At 34.3% G+C, this 22158-nt stretch overlaps 2 protein-coding genes across 2 annotated transcripts in view; both read right to left on the bottom strand.

The window, feature by feature from the left end:
- Window positions 1-5712, bottom strand: part of SERPINI2 (serpin family I member 2) — a 30776-nt gene extending 25064 nt beyond the window's left edge. The window contains exon 1 of the mRNA XM_032261349.1: window positions 3701-5712. Within this exon, the coding sequence (XP_032117240.1) occupies window positions 3701-3986 (286 nt within the window). The 5' untranslated portion in view covers window positions 3987-5712. The remainder of the gene's footprint in view (window positions 1-3700) is intronic.
- A 5042-nt stretch (window positions 5713-10754) lies between these two features.
- The window catches only part of WDR49 (WD repeat domain 49), a 142514-nt gene continuing 131110 nt past the window's right edge, over window positions 10755-22158 (bottom strand). The window contains 1 exon segment of the mRNA XM_032261357.1: window positions 10755-11061. Within this exon segment, the coding sequence (XP_032117248.1) occupies window positions 10943-11061 (119 nt within the window). The 3' untranslated portion in view covers window positions 10755-10942.

The raw sequence follows: 22158 nt of genomic DNA, 5'->3' as shown, positions 1-22158 counted from the left end.
ATTGCAGATGCCACTTTCATAACATAAAAATTTATATATTCAATTAATCTTTATTCAAGAAAACCAGGTATTACTAAGAGAGATTTACTACTGAGTATCTACTAGATATAAGGAGGATGTGTGTGTGTGTGTGTGTATACCTATGCTTGTGTGTATATATACATATATATATATCAGAAAGCTAGTAGCCCCATAGAGCATCTCTGTGCAAATAAAAATAGTTCCCTCTCTAGGGGCTGGGCAGCTCCATGGCCTCTCATCTTGTCCAGCGGGGTAGAGGCTACATTTCGGTTGTTACTTGCCTTTTTTGGCCTGGTCTCACAATCTCACAGAAGGCTCTATGAAGTATATTGAATTATATTTCAAACTCCAGGATTCTCTGTTTATTAGAATATAGATACAGGTATAAACAATTTCAGATATTAAAATAACTTACTTCCATATGATTCTATCTGAAGAATTTTTGTAATTCTTTATAATCCTGGAATTCTTTACATAAGCAAGGAAGGAAAGTTGAACCATTTTACTTATTTATGCAATGATTTCAGATGTAATCATTTATTTCAGGCTATTTGAAGCCTCAAAGAAATATCTCAAGAGCTGGGAGGCTAAGGAAAAGGCTTTCCGAGTAAAGACATGAGAGCTTTTCCAAAAGAATTAATTAAGATCAGAAATGAAATGACAGAATCTGAAACTATCAGGAATTTGAAATATATGAACATCTTTAAAGGAATAAAAAAAAAAGAGAGAGAAGGGAAGAAAAAGTAGTTCCAAATCATTTGTCAAAGCAAATAGATTTATGTCATGTACTTAAGGTCTAAGTCTATGTGACAAACAGCTGCCCTTTGATAAATCGTTGAACTTAGAAGTCAATGAAAAAAATGTTACCAAGTAGTACAAGTTTGGAGAAGAATATAATATTATCTGCCTTCTATATTTTATTTGGTTTCTAGATTAATGACATTTGGAACACAGATCAAAAAGAAGATATGTGTGTGTGTGTGTGTATGTGTGTGTGTATGTAAAATAAAGCCATGGATAACCCACAGGTCATGAGTGAATGTGATTCTTGACTTGATTGTACCAGACCTCCAGAAAATGTTCTAAAATTCAGTGCATGTTATCTTCTGCTAGTGAAGGTCTAAAAGCCAATTCTGTGTGCATATGGTAGATCCAAAGATGAAAACAAAAGTAGTCCTAGAATTACAGATTGTTTCAGCCAAAAAAATCCAAATAAATTACCTAACCCCAACTTTTCTTTTTACAGTGAGGAATCTGAGGTCTAGAGAGATTAAGAAACTTCACAAGTGACGTGACTTGTGACAAATCATAAGGTCATTTAGCTGCAGAACTGGGACAAGAACTCATGCCCCTTTCCCTTTTCATAACCCTGTGAAAAAAAGAAGCACCTTCAATTTAGCCTTTAATTCTTCATCAGCATTATCAGAGGTAAAGCAAAAGGAAGTATTATCAGATGTTCAGCAAAATGGAGGAGGTAAATTCAGAGCAGATATTTGACAACGAAGTAAAGAAGAACTGAGGACACCGAGAGCCTTACATAATATAGAAGAATTAATATTCTTATTAATATATTAATGAAAATATATTGCTCTCATATTCTTAATCCTCATTGAATTATTTTAGGAATTAGCACTGAGCAAATGATTTAACCTTTCTTTGCCTCAATTTTCCCAGGTTTATTACAGGGTTGTTTACCTAACAAAGTAATTATAAATATAAAATGAGAGAATATATATTAAGCACATAAAACAGTAGCTGATATGCTATCTATATTTTTGATAGTATATTATTATTAATTTGATTATTATGTTCACAATTCACACTTGTTAAAACATCTGTGTTTCTCTATATGATGGATCCATTTAAAGTAATTTAGTTTTCAAAGACTCTGATTTATGTAGCTTCACAAATACTGTGTTACTTTTCAAAGCTATAGCATGTCATGTTTCTAGGAGTGGTCCAGCAGGGTTTGCTTAAATTAATCAAGATTAAATCTGGAATACATTGGCTTCAGTATGCATTATTTACAAAGGAAAATTCTTACAATTAACTTTATTATCACCAACTTCTTTTCTGTATAAAATTGTCTTTAAAATGAAGCAAATAAAATATTGTAAATAGTATTTTCAGGAAAGCAAATTTCTAAACACAGCTACTCTGTGATAAGAAAAATATGCTGAAATTATAGTTGTAGCAACTGAATTCCCAAATCAAAAATCTGTATTTAGAACACAGTATCTCAGAGTAATCCACAAGCTGAAAATTAAAACAACTACAGTGACTGAGAGCATGAGATGGCTAAGGAGATAAGCAACAACATTTTTCTTTTTTTGAGACGGAGTCTGTTCTGCTGCCCAGGCTGGAGTGCAGTGGCACAATCTCAGCTCACTGCAACCTCCGCCTCCTGGGTTCGAGCAATTCTCCTACCTCAGCCTCCCAAGTAGCTGGGACTATAGGCACATGCCGCCATGCCCTGCTAATATTTGTATTTTTAGTAGAGAGGAGGTTTTACCATGCTGTCCAGGCTGGTGTTGAACTCCTAACCTCAAGTGATCTACCCGTCTCAGCCTCCCAAAGTGCTGAGATTACAGGTGTGAGCCACCATTTCAGCTGAGCAACAATTCTTTCAAATGGGATGCCAGCACAAAAGCACAGTATCCCAGTAAGAGGGATACACACTATCCCAGATATACCATGGGGAGACTCCAACAAAACACCATCATTCACAAGCACAAAGGCCTTTGATGATTTAAATGCTTTTCCCCTCATTTTTCTTTTAAAACTAGTAACAAGTTCTCAAAATGAACAAATTAATGCTTTTTCTTGGTCTCATTGTAGATGAGAGTACATTGTTTTCATAAGAGAAATGTTGGAAACAACCTATTAAAGAAAGGCTAAATAAGTAATGGTATCTCTGTAAGAGGCAATAAGAGGGCAGGAAGTGGTGGCTCACGCCTCTAATCCCAGCTTTGGGATAACGATGCAGGTGAATCAACTGAGGTCAGGAGTTCGAGACCAGCCTGGCCAACATGGAGAAACCCCTGTCTCTACTAAAAATACAAAATTAGCCAGGCATGGTGGTGTGTGCCTGTAATCGCAGCTACTCAGGAGGCTGAGGCAGGAGAATTCCTTGAACTCAAGAGGCAGAGGTTGCAGTGAGCCGAGATCACGCCACTACACTCCAGCCTGGGCAACAGAGCAAAACTCCATCAAAAAAAAAAAAAGAGGTAATAAGATACAGTAATTAAAAATTGTATTTTGAATCAGTTGCATGACATGGGAAAATGATCACAACATAGTGATAGTGGAAGAATATGTAAGGGTATATATGTATATTTTATGTGTATGTATGTATACACACACACACACACACGCACATCCAATATAATCTCCAGTAGTTAAAACTGGCTAAAACAAACTAGAAGAAAATGCACAAATATATACTTAATTTTACATTTATATAAATGTCAATTTCTTAATAAATTATTTTTGTAACTTTTTTAAGGAAAGAATTATAAATGAATGAAAATTACATTTACAATTCTCCATTTTATTATAATTTTTTACTTTTCATTACATTTTTCACTTATTAAAGTTTTTTTATCCTGAACTTCTAATATTAAAAAATAAATTTTACCATATCTCATCCAGTATAGGTAAGGAGATATAAGTCTCTTACCAGCTGAGGTTTCCTGTTGTTTTAAAGTTTGTCTTATCTGCTGCTGTGCTTTTCCTTTGGCTCCCATTTGTACCATTTCAAGAATCAAAGTTATTCCAAGGGGTGAAAATATAATGTTGTTCTTATGAGATAAGGAAACCTCTTGATAAAGATCCACAGCAAATTCGGTATTTTTTTTAGCTGAGGGTCTTGAGGCTTGACTTCCAAAAAACAGCAATAGGAGACTCCACAAGATGATTGTGTCCATTTTGACTTCTCTGTATTGTTTAAATCGAAATGTATTCATTTTCAAAAGGGTTTTTCATAGAGGCCTCAACAGAAAACTTTCTACCTATTGTAGCTTTCTATCTTAATAGAACTTACTACCACGAGTGAACTCTATCCAATTTGATTTCTGACTAAGTATCATCTATTAGGAGAAATACTCCATGTGCTAATGGTATTTCTTAGGTACCTTCGAGAACCAGTAGAAAATATACTTGTAGTTTTGTAACAAAAATCATAAAAGAAACTACAGTATCAGAATGTTATCAATGGCAATGGTATCTCTACATAGCTATACTTTTTTTCTATCTTTTCTCATGGTTTTTAAGTGGGATTAAGTGTAACTCTGACATCAAGTAAAGCTTCTGAGCAGATTACTCTAAAGTAATTTATAGATCAAGAGGAGAAACTGAATAAAAACAGACTTACTCCAGTATGGTTTTGGACCTGTAATATTAGAAAATTAATGTATTCTAAAGTAACTGAGTAATCTGGCTAACTTTTTACAACAATTTTCCTCACGCTTTATTTCTTAGGACAAAATAACTCCAAACCCTCCTCCTACTTTTCCAAAGGAAGAAAAATGCAATGCAGAAAACCTGCAAAGTCTGAAACAAAACGACAATCAAATATAAATGATACCATTAAGTACTATGCTCACTACCTGGCTGATGAGATCATTTATACCTCAATCCTTAGTGTCAGGCCATATACCCATGTAAGAAACCCATGCATGCACCTTTTAATCTGTAATAAAAGTTGATATTATAAAATAAAAAATATAAGTGAAATAAAATATTAAAGAATAAATTGACAAAAATAAATTGAGTAGCAGCAATTGAAAACCATAAACAATTCACAAGATTAATACCCTATTAAAGTGCTCCCCACTAAAATTGCAGGAAATTCAACCTTTTCACTATATCTCAAGCATAATTAGTTTTGCAGTATTACCACATACTTGGTAGAATGCTGACTCCAAGGCCTCATAAATTTTAGTAATAATAGTTTTATGTTATAAATAATACATGTTAGTAACCCTTAAAAACTTATCCATTAACAAGTTATGAGGAAGTAACCCTTACTCGGGATAAAGATGAAAGCCTTCAGAATAGTGCGTTGTCAGCCTTCAGTGGAGAGTTACATTTCTAGACTGTTTTTCAGTTTAATAAGGGGGCCACCATGACCCATAAATGGTTAGGAGTCACTAACAACCACATTTATATATCAAGATTACTAATAGTCAAATATTCTATTAACTATGGAGTCATTATTTAGATATTTCAAATTCTCTTTCAATGTATGTTGTTAAACTGTATTTGTTTAGACACTCATTTGTGGAATATAAAAACCTCAAAAAACAATCCAAAGCAATTGTTAGAAAATGTGTCGGTAAACTTCAGATATAGACGTATGTTATTAATATCAAGAAAATGTTTCATTAGGGGTTAATTTAGCCTATGAGGTTGTAAATGAGAGTGAAACAATAGTAAAAGCTAGTGAGTAAAAGTTTTACATGCAAATAAATGTTTATCTATCATTATATTCTAATGCATTCAACTTCTCAGAAGACTTTCGACCAAAATATGTGTTTGTAGAAATGTAAGTAGTCACAATGTTATTAGTACTTTTAAGTTATCAAATGACAATACAGTAGATATGGCTTTATGTACTTGGTTTATATTAAACAGTATTACTAAAAAATGGAATTTTTCCTTTGTGGTAGAATATCAGCATTAGAGGTTCTTTCTCATTATTATTAATTATCCTAATAATTAAATTTATATTCTTTGAGCATCCATTTTTTTTCCAGAAAATTTCTAAGCACTTAATAAATTATAACCTCAGTGGTTTTAAAAATTCACTTACCTCATTGGATTTTGAATTTTATCTTATCAGAAAGCACAAAGTACTGCAGAACTAAACAACCTGACCAATAGTCCTATAAGAACTGGATCTTCTGATGTACAGTGAAATCATTTGAGGAGAATAAAAGTGATATGTTAATTTAATAATTTCAAATGATTTTTATACCAAAGTAAATTGAAATGCCTTTCCTTACTTTGCTAAACACTCATAGGCAATGTTATTGCATATATACTTTATTCAAAAGCTATTTATTTCTAAGGTACTTACCCAAAATTGGCCTCTGATTATTCACTGGAGTGTTACAACTAAAATATGCTTGCTGGAAAACCCTGGTACATGAACACCTGAGCTATCAAGGCCAACCCTCTTTATCTTGAACATTCCTTGATTAATTCCTCTAGAACCAAAGCAGGTGTTCACTACATTTGTATTAAAGAACTAACATGATCAGGTTAATAATCAACTGATGAAATATGTAAAAATTAAGAAAACAGCAATAGAATTTTTTTAAATTAATATGTTTATATTATTATTTTATCCATTATTTTACTTCTTTTAAAAGTTGCACAGAATTTGAAAAGATGTGCCAGTGGTTGTAAATTTCCTAGTAATTAGTTCTTTTTATTTCTCACAGGACTCCCACATCAGATTACCAATGTACTTCATCATAAATATTTCAGAATGCCTATGAGAAAAAGAATAAAGCTAAATCAAGTCCAGAATGCAGAGACAAATTACTGGCGCATTTACAGAGCTCTCAACATTCATCAGATTGTACAATAGTCAGAGGAGTTTCCTGTGGATATAAAGTCCATTTGAATCCTTAAGGAAAAGAGTGGATATTGAAGAAATATGTTCTTTAATTTGAGCAGAACGGCCAGCAAAAAGGATAACGAATTTGCCAAAATATCTCAGGATAATACTATTAGCCACAGGTAATTTGATGATAAAAATTGGTGTTAACCTTTGTGTGCTTTTAACACTACATGATTTTCTTTGCAAAAGGGTAATTAATAAAAGACTGCACAATTTAATAGGTTTCATCTCATTTTTGTAGTTGAAATCAATCACCTCAATAGCAATCAGATATTAAGTACATTGTATTATTTAGCCATAGCCTTTAAGAAGAGAAACAAACAAAAAAAATTCAGTCCATTTGTAATTAAAAATCTGTTGATTCCCAAAATTAATACTATTCCTGATAAGCTCATGTAAAAGGAGTGTATAGAGAGATTTAAATAGAATTCATTTTTTAAAACTTACCTGAGAACCCTGTTAACATCTTTCAGTGTCCTAATATGGCTATAACTTAAAAATAGGTCTGATGATAGATCATTATAGGCTGTAATCTACTTATTAACTAAAATTTTTGATTTCCCATATAGGCATCTTCAAATGTTTTCTAGACCTTGGGTTTTATTCTAATATTACCTACTCTAATATAAGGAAACTCTAGTCTAGCAAGATAATTTTCAATAAAAAGAGTTGTACAATACAAGAATACTATCATTCTACTTGCTTCACATTGCAATACATAAATATTAAGTCTGAATGTCCAAGACTGTCATTTAATCAATGCTTTTCTATTCATTTACTGACACTAGCAAACATCTATCACCAGTATCCTTGGCTACCACATTATTATGTCTGTACACTGCTCAGATCACAATGTGATTTATCCAGCAATAGGCCATTACTTTTCCTACCAATGGCAGAGACAATCACTCTGTCCTACTAAGACCATTTAGTGAAATTGTCCTGTAAGGACCTTATGTTAGAGCAGTTCAGGCAGAATGCTCATTTTCCTGTCTCTTGAGGAGTTAAAAGCAACAGCCATAAATTTATTCTCCCTAGTTTAAACTCTTTTAATAGACAATGAAGATAATACAATTTTCCATAAAATATTACTGTAAATGTTTAAAACATTTTCCCTAACTGGTTCTACTTTTGTTCCTACACAATCAGTGGGGTGGGGTGGGGGGGGGAAGGATTATTCATTAATGAGAGCCAAAGTGTCTTGGTATAAGGTTGATTGCCATTACTATCCCACCGTGAAGTATAAACCTGGGAATATATATATAAGCCATGGCAAGCAGTTACGGTTATCTCATCATTTTATAGCTTTTTCAAGTAAAAATGCACTTAACTCCAACCTTTAAAATCATATAAGCAAATGCCTTAACCAGCAAATACCTTAAAAGTTATTTCTTCCATTTAAGCATGGACTCATTTCAGGCAGTTTTTATTTGTAAAGATTGTTCCTAAATTTTGAGTGATGATAGAAAAATGTTCTGACAAAAGAAAAGGTTAAATTATATTTAGTGTATATGTAAGTAACACAAACAACGTAGCCTATTGAAAATTATGACACATCTTTTTTAATATGAAAAATTCCTTTTGCCATAGGAAAAATGGATCGTAAGTAATTGAATCTAAATGTTAATTTGAGAAACAGTTTATAATGACTTTAGTTCTGTTCACAGTTGATAGGTGAGATCCTGCTACCTGCTAGAAAATTAGATGCTGCAAATTACAAAAGAAGAGTAAGACATAGAAAAAAAAGACATTGTCTTTTTTCTTCTTTTTGTGTTTGTTCTCCAAGTTATTAGAAACGGTAACATTAAAAGAAACTCTCATACCTTTAGAAGTTCTCTTCTCATTGAATTTATTTATGAGACAGCACTTCTTAATTCCTTTTACAGAAGAAGCCCTGATGTTAATTAAGGGCGGAATTAGAGTTACTCACAGCATAATACCATGCACAGGTGGGAGTCTATAGAGAGAAATTCTGTCTATATGAATCAGACTCTCTCAGGCTATCACATCAAACAAAGTTATCTTCAAGGGCAAAATGTAAAATATGTCTGGCAAAAGAATTTCCAAATTATGCCAAAAAATATGAATTTCCAACTTATGCCAGCAGGGTCATTTAATATTGGCTTAATAAACCAGTACATTTTATATGGCTTCACTTCATAAAGCTGAGAGTAGAAAAAGTGCATTCTATTTATTTATATGTTAATATCTGGTATCTAAAATAGTCTCTTGTACATATCTTCAATAATTGCATGAGGGAAGGATGGATGGATCAATGGGGAAAAGAGCCTTTGAAAATTATTTGGTACCCACATTCTACTTCTATAACATCTTAACAATCTGTTAAATTTCTGGGAATGTGGCTCAGATTTCACTCCACTGTACTACCACCAACCTATGATTCATAAATCATATGCTCTGAGTTTGAAATGATGGATTATCCAATCAAACCTCCTACCCAGTATAAGAAGTCTTTGCAATATGCCTGTGAAACAGTTGCCCAGTGTCTGCTTGCACATCTCAAATAATCTTTTTGTACAAAGGCAACTTTTCATATTTAGAAAAAATAATTTACCTTTAATTACTTTCAAATTTACATAAATTACAGCTATAGTACAAAAAACTACTATCTTGACCTCCTCCTGTCTCCCCAGTTGTTAGCATCCACCACATTTGTGTGTTTCATCTATATATATATATATATATATATATCCTCTCCATAAACAGATGTAAATATAGATATGTACATGTGTTACCTGTGTGTGTATATATACACATTTTATACATATAATAATTAGTATTTTCTGAATCATTTTATAGCAAGCTGAATGCATTTCTATCATAAGTATTCTATTATTATATTTTTCTAAAACAAGGACACTCTCTTACATCATCACACCACCCAGCAGACAAACACACACGTCCACACACACAGGGAAATACACTTTTCTCCTACAGTCTTTCCCATATGTGATTGTCATTGCATGAGGAGGAAAGGAAATATGAATAGAAGTCATGATGCCTGACTCAGAATGTACTTAAATGTAGTTAGAACAGGCAGCTGTCTTCTGAAAACCTTTCTGTCACCACCATCTCCACCGAAGCAAAATATTTGCTCCACTGGTGCTGGAAAGTCTATCGTTAGAATTCATTTCATTGACTTTATACTATTACGAAGCAAGTGAACAGAATGATGAATAGCAAATACCATGGTTTTGAAGTAAAACAGACCTGGGGTCCAGTCTCAACTCTGCCGTTGATAATTAAGCACCCTCCGAATGGATTCACATCAAATATTTTAGCTCTAAGCTTATATACTTCATATGATTATTGCATGGTTTAAACACAATGGACATTTGCAGTTGCGATACCAAGTGGTCCCCTACATATTGTGAATTATTTTCCTTTACTACGTGCTGTTGAAAAATTCTTAAACTACAGCTAGTTTTAAATGGACTCTTTAAAACATAAATATATAGTAAGTCCTTACAGTAATGTAAACAAATTTACCAATTCTTTCTATAGAACATAATAAAAAAAGTAGAATAATAATATTTGTTGCCTGGAGCATGATTATATTTGTAAATAAAAATGGGTTAACAAAAAGAGGCTGTAAGTTGCAGAACCCATATTTCCCACTTGACTTTTCACATAGAGTGGGTCCTCTTTATAGCCCCAGGCCCATTTATTTTTTTTCAAGACTGTTTCCTCTTTGATGTGCTATGGTATTCAATTTTAAAATACAGTATAAGAAAGTATTGAAGTAGATCATATGCAGTAATTTCCCAATAAGCTTATAGAATGAACAAAAGCCAATAAGAATTCATAGGAAGTGGTGCTACTGACAAGGTCTAATTGCCATTATGAGGATCATTAAAAAAATACTAGAAAGTGTAAAAATGTAGAAACAGTTTTCTTATTCACATTTGTAGACATTTACTGCGTCAGTACTTTCATATATTCCAATGCAGGTTTTACGATAAAAATTGACCAAAAATGTCTATAGAAACAACCAGAAGAACAACTGGTTAGAACTTTGTTCTGGAATCGTAAAGTTTTTATATAAACATTCTTGAGAATAAATACCAATTGATGTTGCTCCCACTTTAGTTCAATATTTATTTTACTAAGAATACAGAGAAACTGAAAGGCGACAAATAAAAGCAGTACTAAAATATCCCCAGAAGACAAAACTTCCTGAAGTTCAAATATAAAATAAAAGGTAGAATTCTTGATGCTTTTTCTGCATTTTTTAATGTACCTTATGTAACAATGAAGCTTTTTCTATTATAATTACTTTTTATTTTTCTTTACTTCACAACTTCTTTCTTGGCAAAATTGCTTGGCTTTTCGTTCATGATCTAGAATTTCCTTGGGAAACAGGCTTTTCTCATCAAATACCGCTTTCAAACCTACAGAATCATGAGGAAAATCACATGTAAATTATATTTAATTTACATGGTAAGAGACCTAATTAAATATAAAATGGGGAGAAAATTCTCACATCTTTTTCTAAAACTTTTTGTTTCTAAAACATAGGAGTGTATTTGGGAAAATTTTCTCTAAGGTACTATTCTGTTTACTTCAATTTACATAGAAAAGTTAAATTTTAATTGAGTTTGTTCTTTTAAGGTATATATCTTCTTAATAGAAATCCACCATTCTAAGGGTAGAAGTTTGTGTTTTCCACTTTTGTTTTTTAATCTACTTAACAGCTACCAAGACATAAAGAGCCAGGAAAAAAATTATTCTGTATTGAAATAAGACAATTAAAATAATCAAAACACAGTTTGACTGTCTGCATGAATAAACAAGTGCATCTACAATCACATCCGTAGGGGTTTGCAGTTTCAGGGGAAAAAAAAAAAAGAACCGCATTATTTCCATGAGTTGTTATATTGTGCGTCAGTGAGAAGTAGGAGGAAACTGTGCCATGCATTCTAGAAAATAATTTTTGCACTTTGCATTTATTATTTAAACAAATGCTTATTGAATGTCTGTTATACGCAATGTTCTGTGTTCACGCATAAATGAGGCACAAATACGACCAAGTCACGAGCTTACTTACAATTGATGGAAAGTAGAAGCAGTACCCAAATAACCAAAACATCATATACAAAAAGATATCATTCCAAGAGAATATAAGCAATGCAAATTGTGCATGAACATGTAAAAGATATTATAATATATAAAGATTTAAAACAAAAAGGGTTAGGAATTAGGTACTTATTTGAGGTAGGTCTTGAATTCCAGACAGGACTTTAATTGATAATAAGAAACATGGAGGTGGGGAAGAATTGGCAAAGGTTGGATAGAAAGTGTCAACTAGAGGTGAATAAAGAATGGAAAGATATTTACTATTGGAATGACTGTGGATAATTCAGTACAATTTAAAAGAAGCATTAAGTATGTGAAAGGAAGTGAAATGGAATAAAGTTGAGCTAGACTTAGGAACACTTTAAATACCAAAGAATATGCAATTTAAAAAGTAAACATTGAATGACTTTATAGTATAGTGGCATACTTGTATATGAGGATTAAACACAAAACAAAAACCTTCCACTGCCAATATAAACTATACTGTATAGAGGAAGTATATACAGATCATGGCTACAAAAGTCAAGATCTTCCCTCTTCTTCTCATGGAAACTATATAAAAAGCAACCAGGAAAATGAGAGAAAATAGCTTTGCAAATATATTCTATTTCAGCAAAACTCAAAGGGAGATGTAATCTATAGCCTATAAAATATGAAGAACCAGAGAGCTGAGATTGGAAAAAAGTTACCCAAGAAAAAGTAAAAAGTATAGAGAGTCTAAGGCCAGCCGCAGCATCTTAGAATGTTCTGGGAAAAAGATAGTCACTGTGAGTGACAGGCTCACCATGAAGTACAAATGGTTTATCCCTTATATAATACATGAATGCTCAAATGAGGTGAACACAGCTGGAAGCAGAAGCTCTTTGGGACCTGGTTTGGATCAGTGAAATAGATGAGGCAGGGCTACCTGTATTACACACTTGAGTCATTTTTTGCTAAATCAGTCTGTTCCCATGGGTTGTAAAACTTGAAGGATACTCTTATCTCACATCCCAGCCTCTTACTCAACAATTTACCACATATTTCAAGTCAAAAAAGAAAAAAAAACAAAAACCCCTATGTCATTAAAGCTAATTAATTAAAAGAGGAAACTTTTAAAACTAATACAGCAGGAACATAAACTTATTAAAAGAAAAAACTAAAACAAATCAAATTGAAAAAGAGCAGCAAAATAAATACATGAGCCACCACCAGAAAAATATTGCCATTGCACAGATAAATATTGTAACCAAGTATTTTAACAAAAATTAAATTTTAAAATTTAAAACAGCAGTTGCTTCTATGAAAAAAGATCACAGAACAGAAGTGAAAATAGGGAAGAGATGAAGACACAAGAGGAAGTGATGAAGTATGAGGTAGCAAAATTCAGATAAAGAGGGAAAAAAATCACAAGGGAGAATATAGTTCCTGGTAAAAGAGTAGGAAACCTAGAATACAGAAATGAGAACAAATAAATAATAAAATAAAAATTATAAAGAGAATGAATTAGAAAATAAATATCGAAGACAGACCAAAAAAAAAATTGATCAACAAAAACATAATTATGATAAGTACTTGTATTAGTTCACTTTGACACTGCTGGTAAAGACATACCCAAAACCGGGAACAAAAAAATATTTAATTAGACTTACAGCTTCACATGGCTGGGGAGGCCTCAGAATCATGTAGGAGGCAAAAAATACTTCTTTTTAAAAATATGTGTGTGTATATATATATATATTATTGCACTTTAGGTTCTGGGGTACATGTGCAGAACATGCAGGATTCTTGCATAGGTACATGCATGGAATTGTAGCTTGCTGCCTCTATCCCTCCGTCACCTATATCTGGCATTTCTCTCCATGTTATCCCTCCCCAACCTCCCTACCCCAGCTCTCCCACCCCTATACCCCCCAAAACAGACCCCAGTGTGTGATGCTCTGCTCCCTGGGTCCATGAGTTCTCATTGTTCAACACCCACCTATGAGTGAGAACATGCAGTGTTTGATTTTCTGTTCTTGTGTCAGTTTGCTGAGAATGATGGTTTCCAGATTCATCCATGTCCCTACAAAGGACACGAACTCATCTTTTTTTATGGCTGCATAGTATTCCATGGTATATATGTCCCACATTTTCCCTGTCCAGTCTATCATTGATGGGCATTTGGGTTGGTTCCAGGTTTTTGCTATTGTAAACAGTGCCACATTGAGCATATGTATGCATGTGTCTTTATAATAGAATGATTTATAATCCTTTGGATATATACCCAGTAATGGGACTGCTGGGTCAAATGGAAAAGTACTTCTTACATGACAGCAGCAAGAGAGAAATGAGGAAGAAACAAAAATGGAAACCCCTGTTAAACCCATCATATCTCATGAGACTTATTCACTATCATGAGAATAGAACGAGAAAGACTGGCATTCAATTACCTCCCCCAGGTCCCTCCCACAGCACATGGGAATTCTGGGAAATACAATTCAAATTGAGATTTGAATGGGAACACAGCCAAACCATATCAGTACTTAAGAAAGAAAACCAAAGCATAACAAATATTTAAAGGCATCATTTAATAAAGGTTTCCTCAAATAGAAGTCAACCTGACATATGTTGAAAGGACACATTGTATACTAGGAATAATTGACTTAGAATACTCAAAACCAAGTCATGTCCAAGCAATGTTATTAAACTTTAAAGATGAAAAGGAAATCATCTGGCAACCAGATAAAATAATCAAGTCACCTAAAAAGAAGAAAAGTATCTATCTTGCGTTAGATATTTTATAGGAATGACCAACACCAGAAAAGAGTAGAGCAATGTCTACAAGATAATCAGAGAAAGAATATGTGAGCTAAGAATATTACATACATTCAAGTTATACCTCAAATCTAAAAACTATAAATGGTTTCAATATGCAAGAAATTTAGGGATTATTATTCCTAAGACTCCTCTTTGAGTTCTTTTTTAAATTATTATTATACTTTCAGTTCTAGGGTACATATGCAGATCTCACAGGTTTGTTATACAGGTATACAGGTGCCATGGTGGTGGTTTGCTGCATCCATCGCCCCGTCATCTACATTAGGTATTTCTCCTAATGCTATCCCTCCCCGATGCTCCCACCCCCTGCTGTTCCTCCGGTAGCCCCTCATCCCCCCAGGCCTCGGTGTGTGATGTTCCCTTCCCTGTGTCCGTATGTTCTCATTGTTCAACACCCACTTATGAGTGAGAACATGTGGTTTTTGGTTTTCTGTTCTTGTGTCAGTTTGCTGAGAATGATGATTTTTAAAAGCTAAACTCAGAAATGACTGAGAAAAGTTTGAAAAAAATAACTTGGTGGTGATCGCTGAATATATTTAAGTGTAGAATTAAAATTAAAACAATGTGGAGTTTGGGATGACAAAAATAGAAGATAAAGTCCATGTGTGTGGAAGGGGGGCAGGAGAATGAGAAAACAAGCTCATTGTATCATCACTGAGCATAGATCTAATAGTGTCCTGGAGAAATGAAGAACTAGAGGAATTACATAATTCTTTTGATTATAAAGTCAACTATAGAACAAACATACATACACATAAATGTAAACAAAAAGTTACAGATGCAGTGAAAAATTAAAAATATACAAATAGCATTAAAGAGTCTGAGAAACAAAAATGTATCTAATATATAAATATTTCCATACGCTCTATTTCCCAATTTTATTAAAAGAATTATTTTTCAAAATTGGATTAAAAGCAAAACTCAACACATATCTAAAATAAAATGATTTGGAAATTTATTAATAAAAGAACAGAAAAAATACATTAGACAAATGAAAAAAGGTTCACCCTTGACTGACACACTTGCCAAAAAAGCAGGGGTTATGTTCAAAATCATAAATACATACAGAAACCCTAAAAGGTTACACAGAAACTTGTAACATTGGCTACAAGAAACAGATGACAGTGGGGATTATACAGAACACCATCATAGGAGGGAGGGAAACTTCTCAATGAGCAATTTTTATATGTTCTAATATTTGAAGTCTGTGAATATGGTTATTTTTAGTGATAAGATGAAAATGAATAAATCTGGAACTAGCATTAAGTAAAGATAATATGAAAAACAATAGTTTGCAATTGCCTAATACCAGTGGTATGAGATAATGTGGATATCTGTACATTAGCAGCTGATCTTGTCCCATATGATTGCAGATTAGCACTTTAGAATCACAAGCAATTCTATTCAGAATAGAATTGAGCCTTTGAGCCCTTCTGAAATGTATTGTAAAAGCCAGAATGTTACTTCTGAAATAAATTGTTTTATTGAGATTTGTCTCTCAACTAGATGACAAATTTTCATTGTAACTGACTGGGTTTCAAGACCATTAATGCAATAAATAACTGATAAGTCTTTGTATGATTTTGAGAGAGACAAACTTACTTGGATGGCTCAATCTTTTTTTTTTTTTTGAGTTAGCAAACAGATTATAAAAAGTACATATGCATTTCTCTGATGACCAGTGATGATGAGCATTTTTTCATATGTTTGTTGGCCTCACGTATGTCTTCTTTTGAGAAGTGTCTGTTCATATCCTTTGCCCACGAACACATGGACACAGGGAGGGGAGCACTACACACTGGGGTCAGTTGGGGGGAAATAGGGGAGGGACGGTGGGGGGTGGGAAGCTGGGGAGAGATAGCAAGGGGAGAAATGCCAGATGTAGGTGATGGGGAGGAAGGCAGCAAATCACACTGCCACGTGTGTTCCTATGCAACAATTTTGCATGTTCTTCACATGTACCCCAAAACCTAAAATGCAATAAAATAAATAAATGGGAAAAAAAAAAAAAAGTACATATGCAGGAATGGACCCCTGTTTTTGGGCCTGAAAGGTACAATTTGGGGAACTCTTTTTAGAAAAAAAAAAGAATACAAAATTACAAATACAAATTTATTTATAAAAGTGACTATTTAGGATAAAATAAATTTTAACAAATTACTAATAATTTTTAGAGCTGGGTCCTTTTCTTCTGAGATCTCTTTTTAAAAAGATACCTGAAATGCTTACCTGGAAATGCTTTAACCTTGCTTTTGCTCTTTACCTAGAACACTCTCAAACTCCTAGCAATTTCTAATACTCAAAGGATCTTTGTAGATGAGGCCCAGAAAACTTAACCTTCATTAGCTTCATTTGTAAATCCATATGTGGCAAAAATGATGTCATTAACTTAACACGTTTTAAATGCATAATAGTAATTAATTCCTCTCACTAGTCATAGTAACATCTGCTAGGTTAATGGCATAATGACTTTTTATGATGATGTGTTGAGTCTCCAGTGGATTATAATACATGTAAGAAATAATCATATATCGAACTTGCTTACAATTGTTTTTAAAAATGTCTTTAGCCGTGTTGTGACTTTCTTGATATATTAAGTTAGCTAGGGTAAAGCCCATAGTTATGATGTCAAATATTAATATAAATATTGCTTTGAAGGGATTTTGCAAATGTAGTTCAAGTCCTTAGTCAATGAACTTTTGGTAAGGGAGATTATCCCAGATAATCTGGTGAGCCAGACATAATCCGTTGAAAGGCCTTAAAAGAAGACTGGAGCATCCCTAAAAGAGTGAAGAAACTCTACCATTGAAAGTTCCTGCCTGTGCCCAGCCTGCCATCATCTTTCCTTTTTGACTTAGTGCTACATATTTTGAACTTGCTCAGCCAGCCTCAACAAACCCATAAGTCAACTTCTAATAATAAATATTGATATGGAGTCCTGCTGATTTTACTTCCCTGGTTCCACTCTAACAATATGCTTTCTATGAAGTATGCTATCACAGGATGATCACCAAAGAAAAAAAAAGTGATGTGTTATTGTAACAAACAGGTTGATCTGCCAAAGTTCCTGTGGTTTGTGGCTGAAAACAGGTGAATACTACTTGAAAAGAAAATTTATGAACCAGAAATACCATTTGACCCAGTAATCCCATTACTGGGTATATACTCAAAGGATTATAAATAATTCTAACTATCAAGACACATGTACACATCTGTTTATTGCAGCCCTATTTACATAGCAAAGACTTGGAACCAACCCAAATGCCATCAATGATAGACTGAATAAAGAAAATGTGGCACATATACACCATGGAATACTATGCAGCCATAAAAAGAAGGAGTTTATGTCCTCTGAAGGGACATGGATGAAGCTGGAAGTCGTCTTCATTCTCAGCAAACTAACACAGAAGCAGAAAACCAAACACCACATGTTCTCACTCATAAGCAAGACATCCCCAAATTATTTTGTTAAAATCATTTTTGTTAAAATGATTCAAGGATCTTAACAGAGAAGAATTGGTTTATAAATTGTCTTCTGGTCCTTCCTCTGCTTGCTAATTGGCAACTAACTATATCAGCTGAACAGCAGTGGCAAAGCTCACGAAGATACCCTGGCAACAAGGGACTTGGCAGCTATGTAATGTGGTATGCAATGACTACCTGTCTATAACTATACAGTATTCTGAAAATTCCTCTCCAATTCACATTCTTCCTCCTAGTCTATGTCCTATTTTTTGTCTTCTAGATAAATCATTATTTAGAAACTTTTATGTACGTAAGAATCATCTGGGGATGTCATTGAACTGTAAATTCTCATGCAACAGATCTGGGGTGGGTTCCCAGATGCTGCATTTCTAAGGAGCTCCCAGGTGATGCCTATGCTGCTATCTACTGCCCACATCTTGATTTCAAGGTTCTGAATTCTTAATCTAAGCTCTAGGTCAGTATTGTCAAATGTCCTTTCATTTCAGCCACCATCCAGTAACAGGCAACAAAGAAACAGCCTGGTGAGAAAGAGTGGTTATAATTAATCAAAATACTTTAATAGTTTTCATATGATTCTCATATAATGGTTGCTTGGGACCTGTTGAACCTTTCAAAAATGTTGTTCACATATTAATGATTTCTGTTTTATAGACCCCAAATTTTGGTGTGTTATATTTGTGAATTGTGTGATAATTTAGTGTTATGTAAACAAAAATGTAGAGCAATAGGAAGGATTTCTACTTTTAAAATGCCCCTGAGTTTTCTGTTCATTGTAGATGCTTAGTATCCAAAAGGTCCTGAGGTGAGCCATGTGTAGCAATCTCTCATTTATCATAAAGGCAATGGATATATCTATAAATGCTTTCTTCCTGAATTTTAATTATTTATTCAAGAACTTTTATATAATATCAAAGATCATTTTTATTTACTAGTGCTAGATTTAAAATTCTAAAGAAAAGATATACTAAACTAGATTCACTAAAAGCTTATGTGTATATTTTTCACCTATAGCTTAAGGGCTAATGTGAAAAATTGTGTTTCAATGAAAAACTATGTATTGTTTCCAGCACACTCTTCTGGGTTGGTAGATTCTGGTTGAGTTCACTATTTTAAAACTATTTTTGTCCCTCTTTTCAAGCTGCAAGTTACTGATGGATACGCAAACTTTGTCTTACCTGCTAAAGATTTGACTTCGTCTTCTCTTTGGAAACAGCAGTTTTGGTATCTACTTGCAAACTGAACTGAAGTCTGCTACCTTGCACAAATTGTCAACTCTCCAAATTTATCAATCTCATGCGTTTTTTTTTCAACATTTAGCTACAATTTTCCAAACGAACATTTTCAGTTTTCTCCCTCCCACTTAAGGACATTACCAAGAACTAAAAGCTGACATCCTGGATCCCTATACCGACTAGGTTGCCTTGCAGCTGTCCTTTTCTCCCAAGATCTTCAGGACTTCAAAACAGCTTACCTTTGCCACCACCTGGCACTCCTGGTTTTGTAGGAGCAATATTAACAAGAATCCCTGAAAAACTATTTCTGAGACTCTGCTTTGCCCCACCCGGGAACTGCAGGATCAATTCTGGGTTGTTCAGCAATGAGTGATATTCTTTTTTCTTAAACAAAGGGGGGCTGGGACTGACAATGTTGAACTTTACCTCAGTCCAGTGCTCCTGGAAAGTGAAGAAGTTTAAGAAATTTCCCTACCCTTTCATGTTCCAGAAACAGCTAACCACAAGGGACTCCTCTCCTCTCATGTATTCCAAGACCTTCTCTGTCCTTCCTATAAGTCACAGATGGGCTGGGCCTGGTAGCTGGCTCACATCTGTAATCCCAGCACTTTGGGAGGCTGAGGCAGGCAGATCACGAGGTCAGGAGATTGAGACCATCTGGCTAACACAGTGAAAACCCATCTCTACTAAAAATACAAAAAGTTAGCCGGCAGTGGTGACAGTGGTGGTGTGCACCTGTAGTCCCAGCTACTCAGGAGGCTGAGGCAGGAGAATCTCTTGAACCCTGAGGTGGAGGTGGCCATGAGCTGTGATCGTGCTGCTGCACTCCAGCCTGGGAAACAGAACGAGACTCTGTCTCAAAAAAAAAAAAAAAAAAAAAAACAACACAGACGACTTCTTCATCTAACTACCTCTATAAAATCTCAAAAATATAATGTACCAACAAATAAAATGTATCCTTTCCTTTGAGATGTTCTTGTTACTACCTCTATAAAAGCTCAAAAATAAAATGTACCAATAAATAAAATGTATCCTTTTCTGTGAGATGTTCTTGTTTAATGAGCTTTCTCCGTATTGCAGTAGGCTGAAAAAACCTTCCCTTTAATTGTTTCATACATTTCGTCTTTCACAGAACAACTACAACAAAACAATGATCACTAATAGAGTCTTTTCTCCATACTGTTTCAAGTTTTAGAGATTTTACAATGTGAATGGGATCCGGGATCCGGGAAATTCATTGGCAAAACCTGACCCAGAGCCAGTTCTAAGTAGTTTCCAGGTTTTTGAATAAGGCATATCAAAGAGGGTTTTCAAGCTGTTTAAGAACCAACTGGGAACAACTTGAAAGCTAAAGAGAGAGCACTAAGATGTTTCAAGTTGAAAGAGAAAGAAAGAGAATACAAAAGGACATAAAAAACCCAGCAGGGATAACTAAAACGTCACCTGGGGATTTAAAAGTGTTTGAAAACTGTCCCAAGTTCCAAAGTGATAGTTTAGGACATTGAACGTGAGCCTGTCAACATGCCTCTCATCGTACAATTGCCAAATAACCTATGCACAGTGTAATTATGGAGATTGCATCGAGGTGGGTAAAATGCAGTGCAAAGACGTAAGCTAGATGCTGTAATGATAGTGTGGAGGATGAATATATTGGTAATTGAGGTTTTTTGGAAGTGTTCTTTTATAACAACAACTTTAAAAGGCGGCGGTATCTTTCTGAAAAGGAGAGAAACAATTTTAAATGAAAATAATAAAAATAGGTAATGTAGTAAAATGGCTGGTTTTAGAAATGAGCACAAGAATAAGCTGCTAGGAAAGCGCAAGAATAAAATACTAGGGAATTTGAGTTGAATACTATTTCAACAGGGGAGGCTGCACTTAGAAATACTAAAAGCATAAACACCTGAGTCAGTTTTCCAGCATTCCCATCTAGGCTCCACCTTTACTATCCATGTGAACTTAGGTCAGTTATTCAAACTCCTTATGTCACAAATTCTTTATATAGGAAATTTGGGGAATACTAATTCCTACATTGCACAGTTATTTAGTGGAATAATAGAACAATAAATAAAATGTATCAAAGCCTTGCTAGGTATCAGGCACTATGCTAAGGGCTTCACATGGGTTATATCATTTAATGTTCACAGCAACATTATGACAATGATAATATGAAGCGTATTTTCAGTTGAGGAAACTAAGGCACAGTGTTTACTTGAATTGTTTAAGTTTACAGAGCTAGCAAGCAGGACTTTGTTTTGAAATCAGTCTTATGCTTAACGTTCATCTTTATACTTTCATTGTTTCCACCGTTTATTCTCTTTATAAACTGCCATTCCCACCCCCAACCCCAGACAACCAGTATCACCTTATAACTTATTGGGGATAAAACTGTAATTTTAAAGGTCCCAGCATGATGTAAAAGGACCAGGAGTGGAGAACAAGAACGAAGAGGCAGATAAGATGAGACTATGCCAGTTGTCAATGTGTTGCCTCTCAGCTCCAAACTTTTTGATGCCTGCTCTGTGATGACAGACTCAAGCCTACAATATGTCTCCTTTGCTAGCTGGCATGATGTTGAGCTCTATCACTAGGGGCAATGGGGAGACACTGGAGGAGAAATTAATTTCTCTTCCAAGTTCCAAGTTCTCTGTGCTCCTCTCCCAAGAAGCCTGCCCCGCAGTTTCTCTAGCACTAGGCTCCTACAGCAGGACTTCTCCAGTACCCAGCCCCTGCAGTGGCTTTCCCAATGTCAGCCTCCTGCAACGCAGGTAAGGCTTCTCCAGAACCCAGAGCTGCAGTTTTCCCTGTCAGCAGTGTGCCACCTATCTGGTACCACTCTATGAATGGTTTTTCATAATATCCTTGGCAAGCAAGAGGCCAACAGTATGACTCTTC

This window comes from Sapajus apella, unplaced genomic scaffold (assembly GCF_009761245.1).
Source record: "Sapajus apella isolate SASKATOON/1434 unplaced genomic scaffold, GSC_monkey_1.0 scaffold4, whole genome shotgun sequence".
NCBI lineage: Eukaryota > Metazoa > Chordata > Mammalia > Primates > Cebidae > Sapajus > Sapajus apella.
This window is presented reverse-complemented; position numbering and strand designations above follow the sequence as displayed.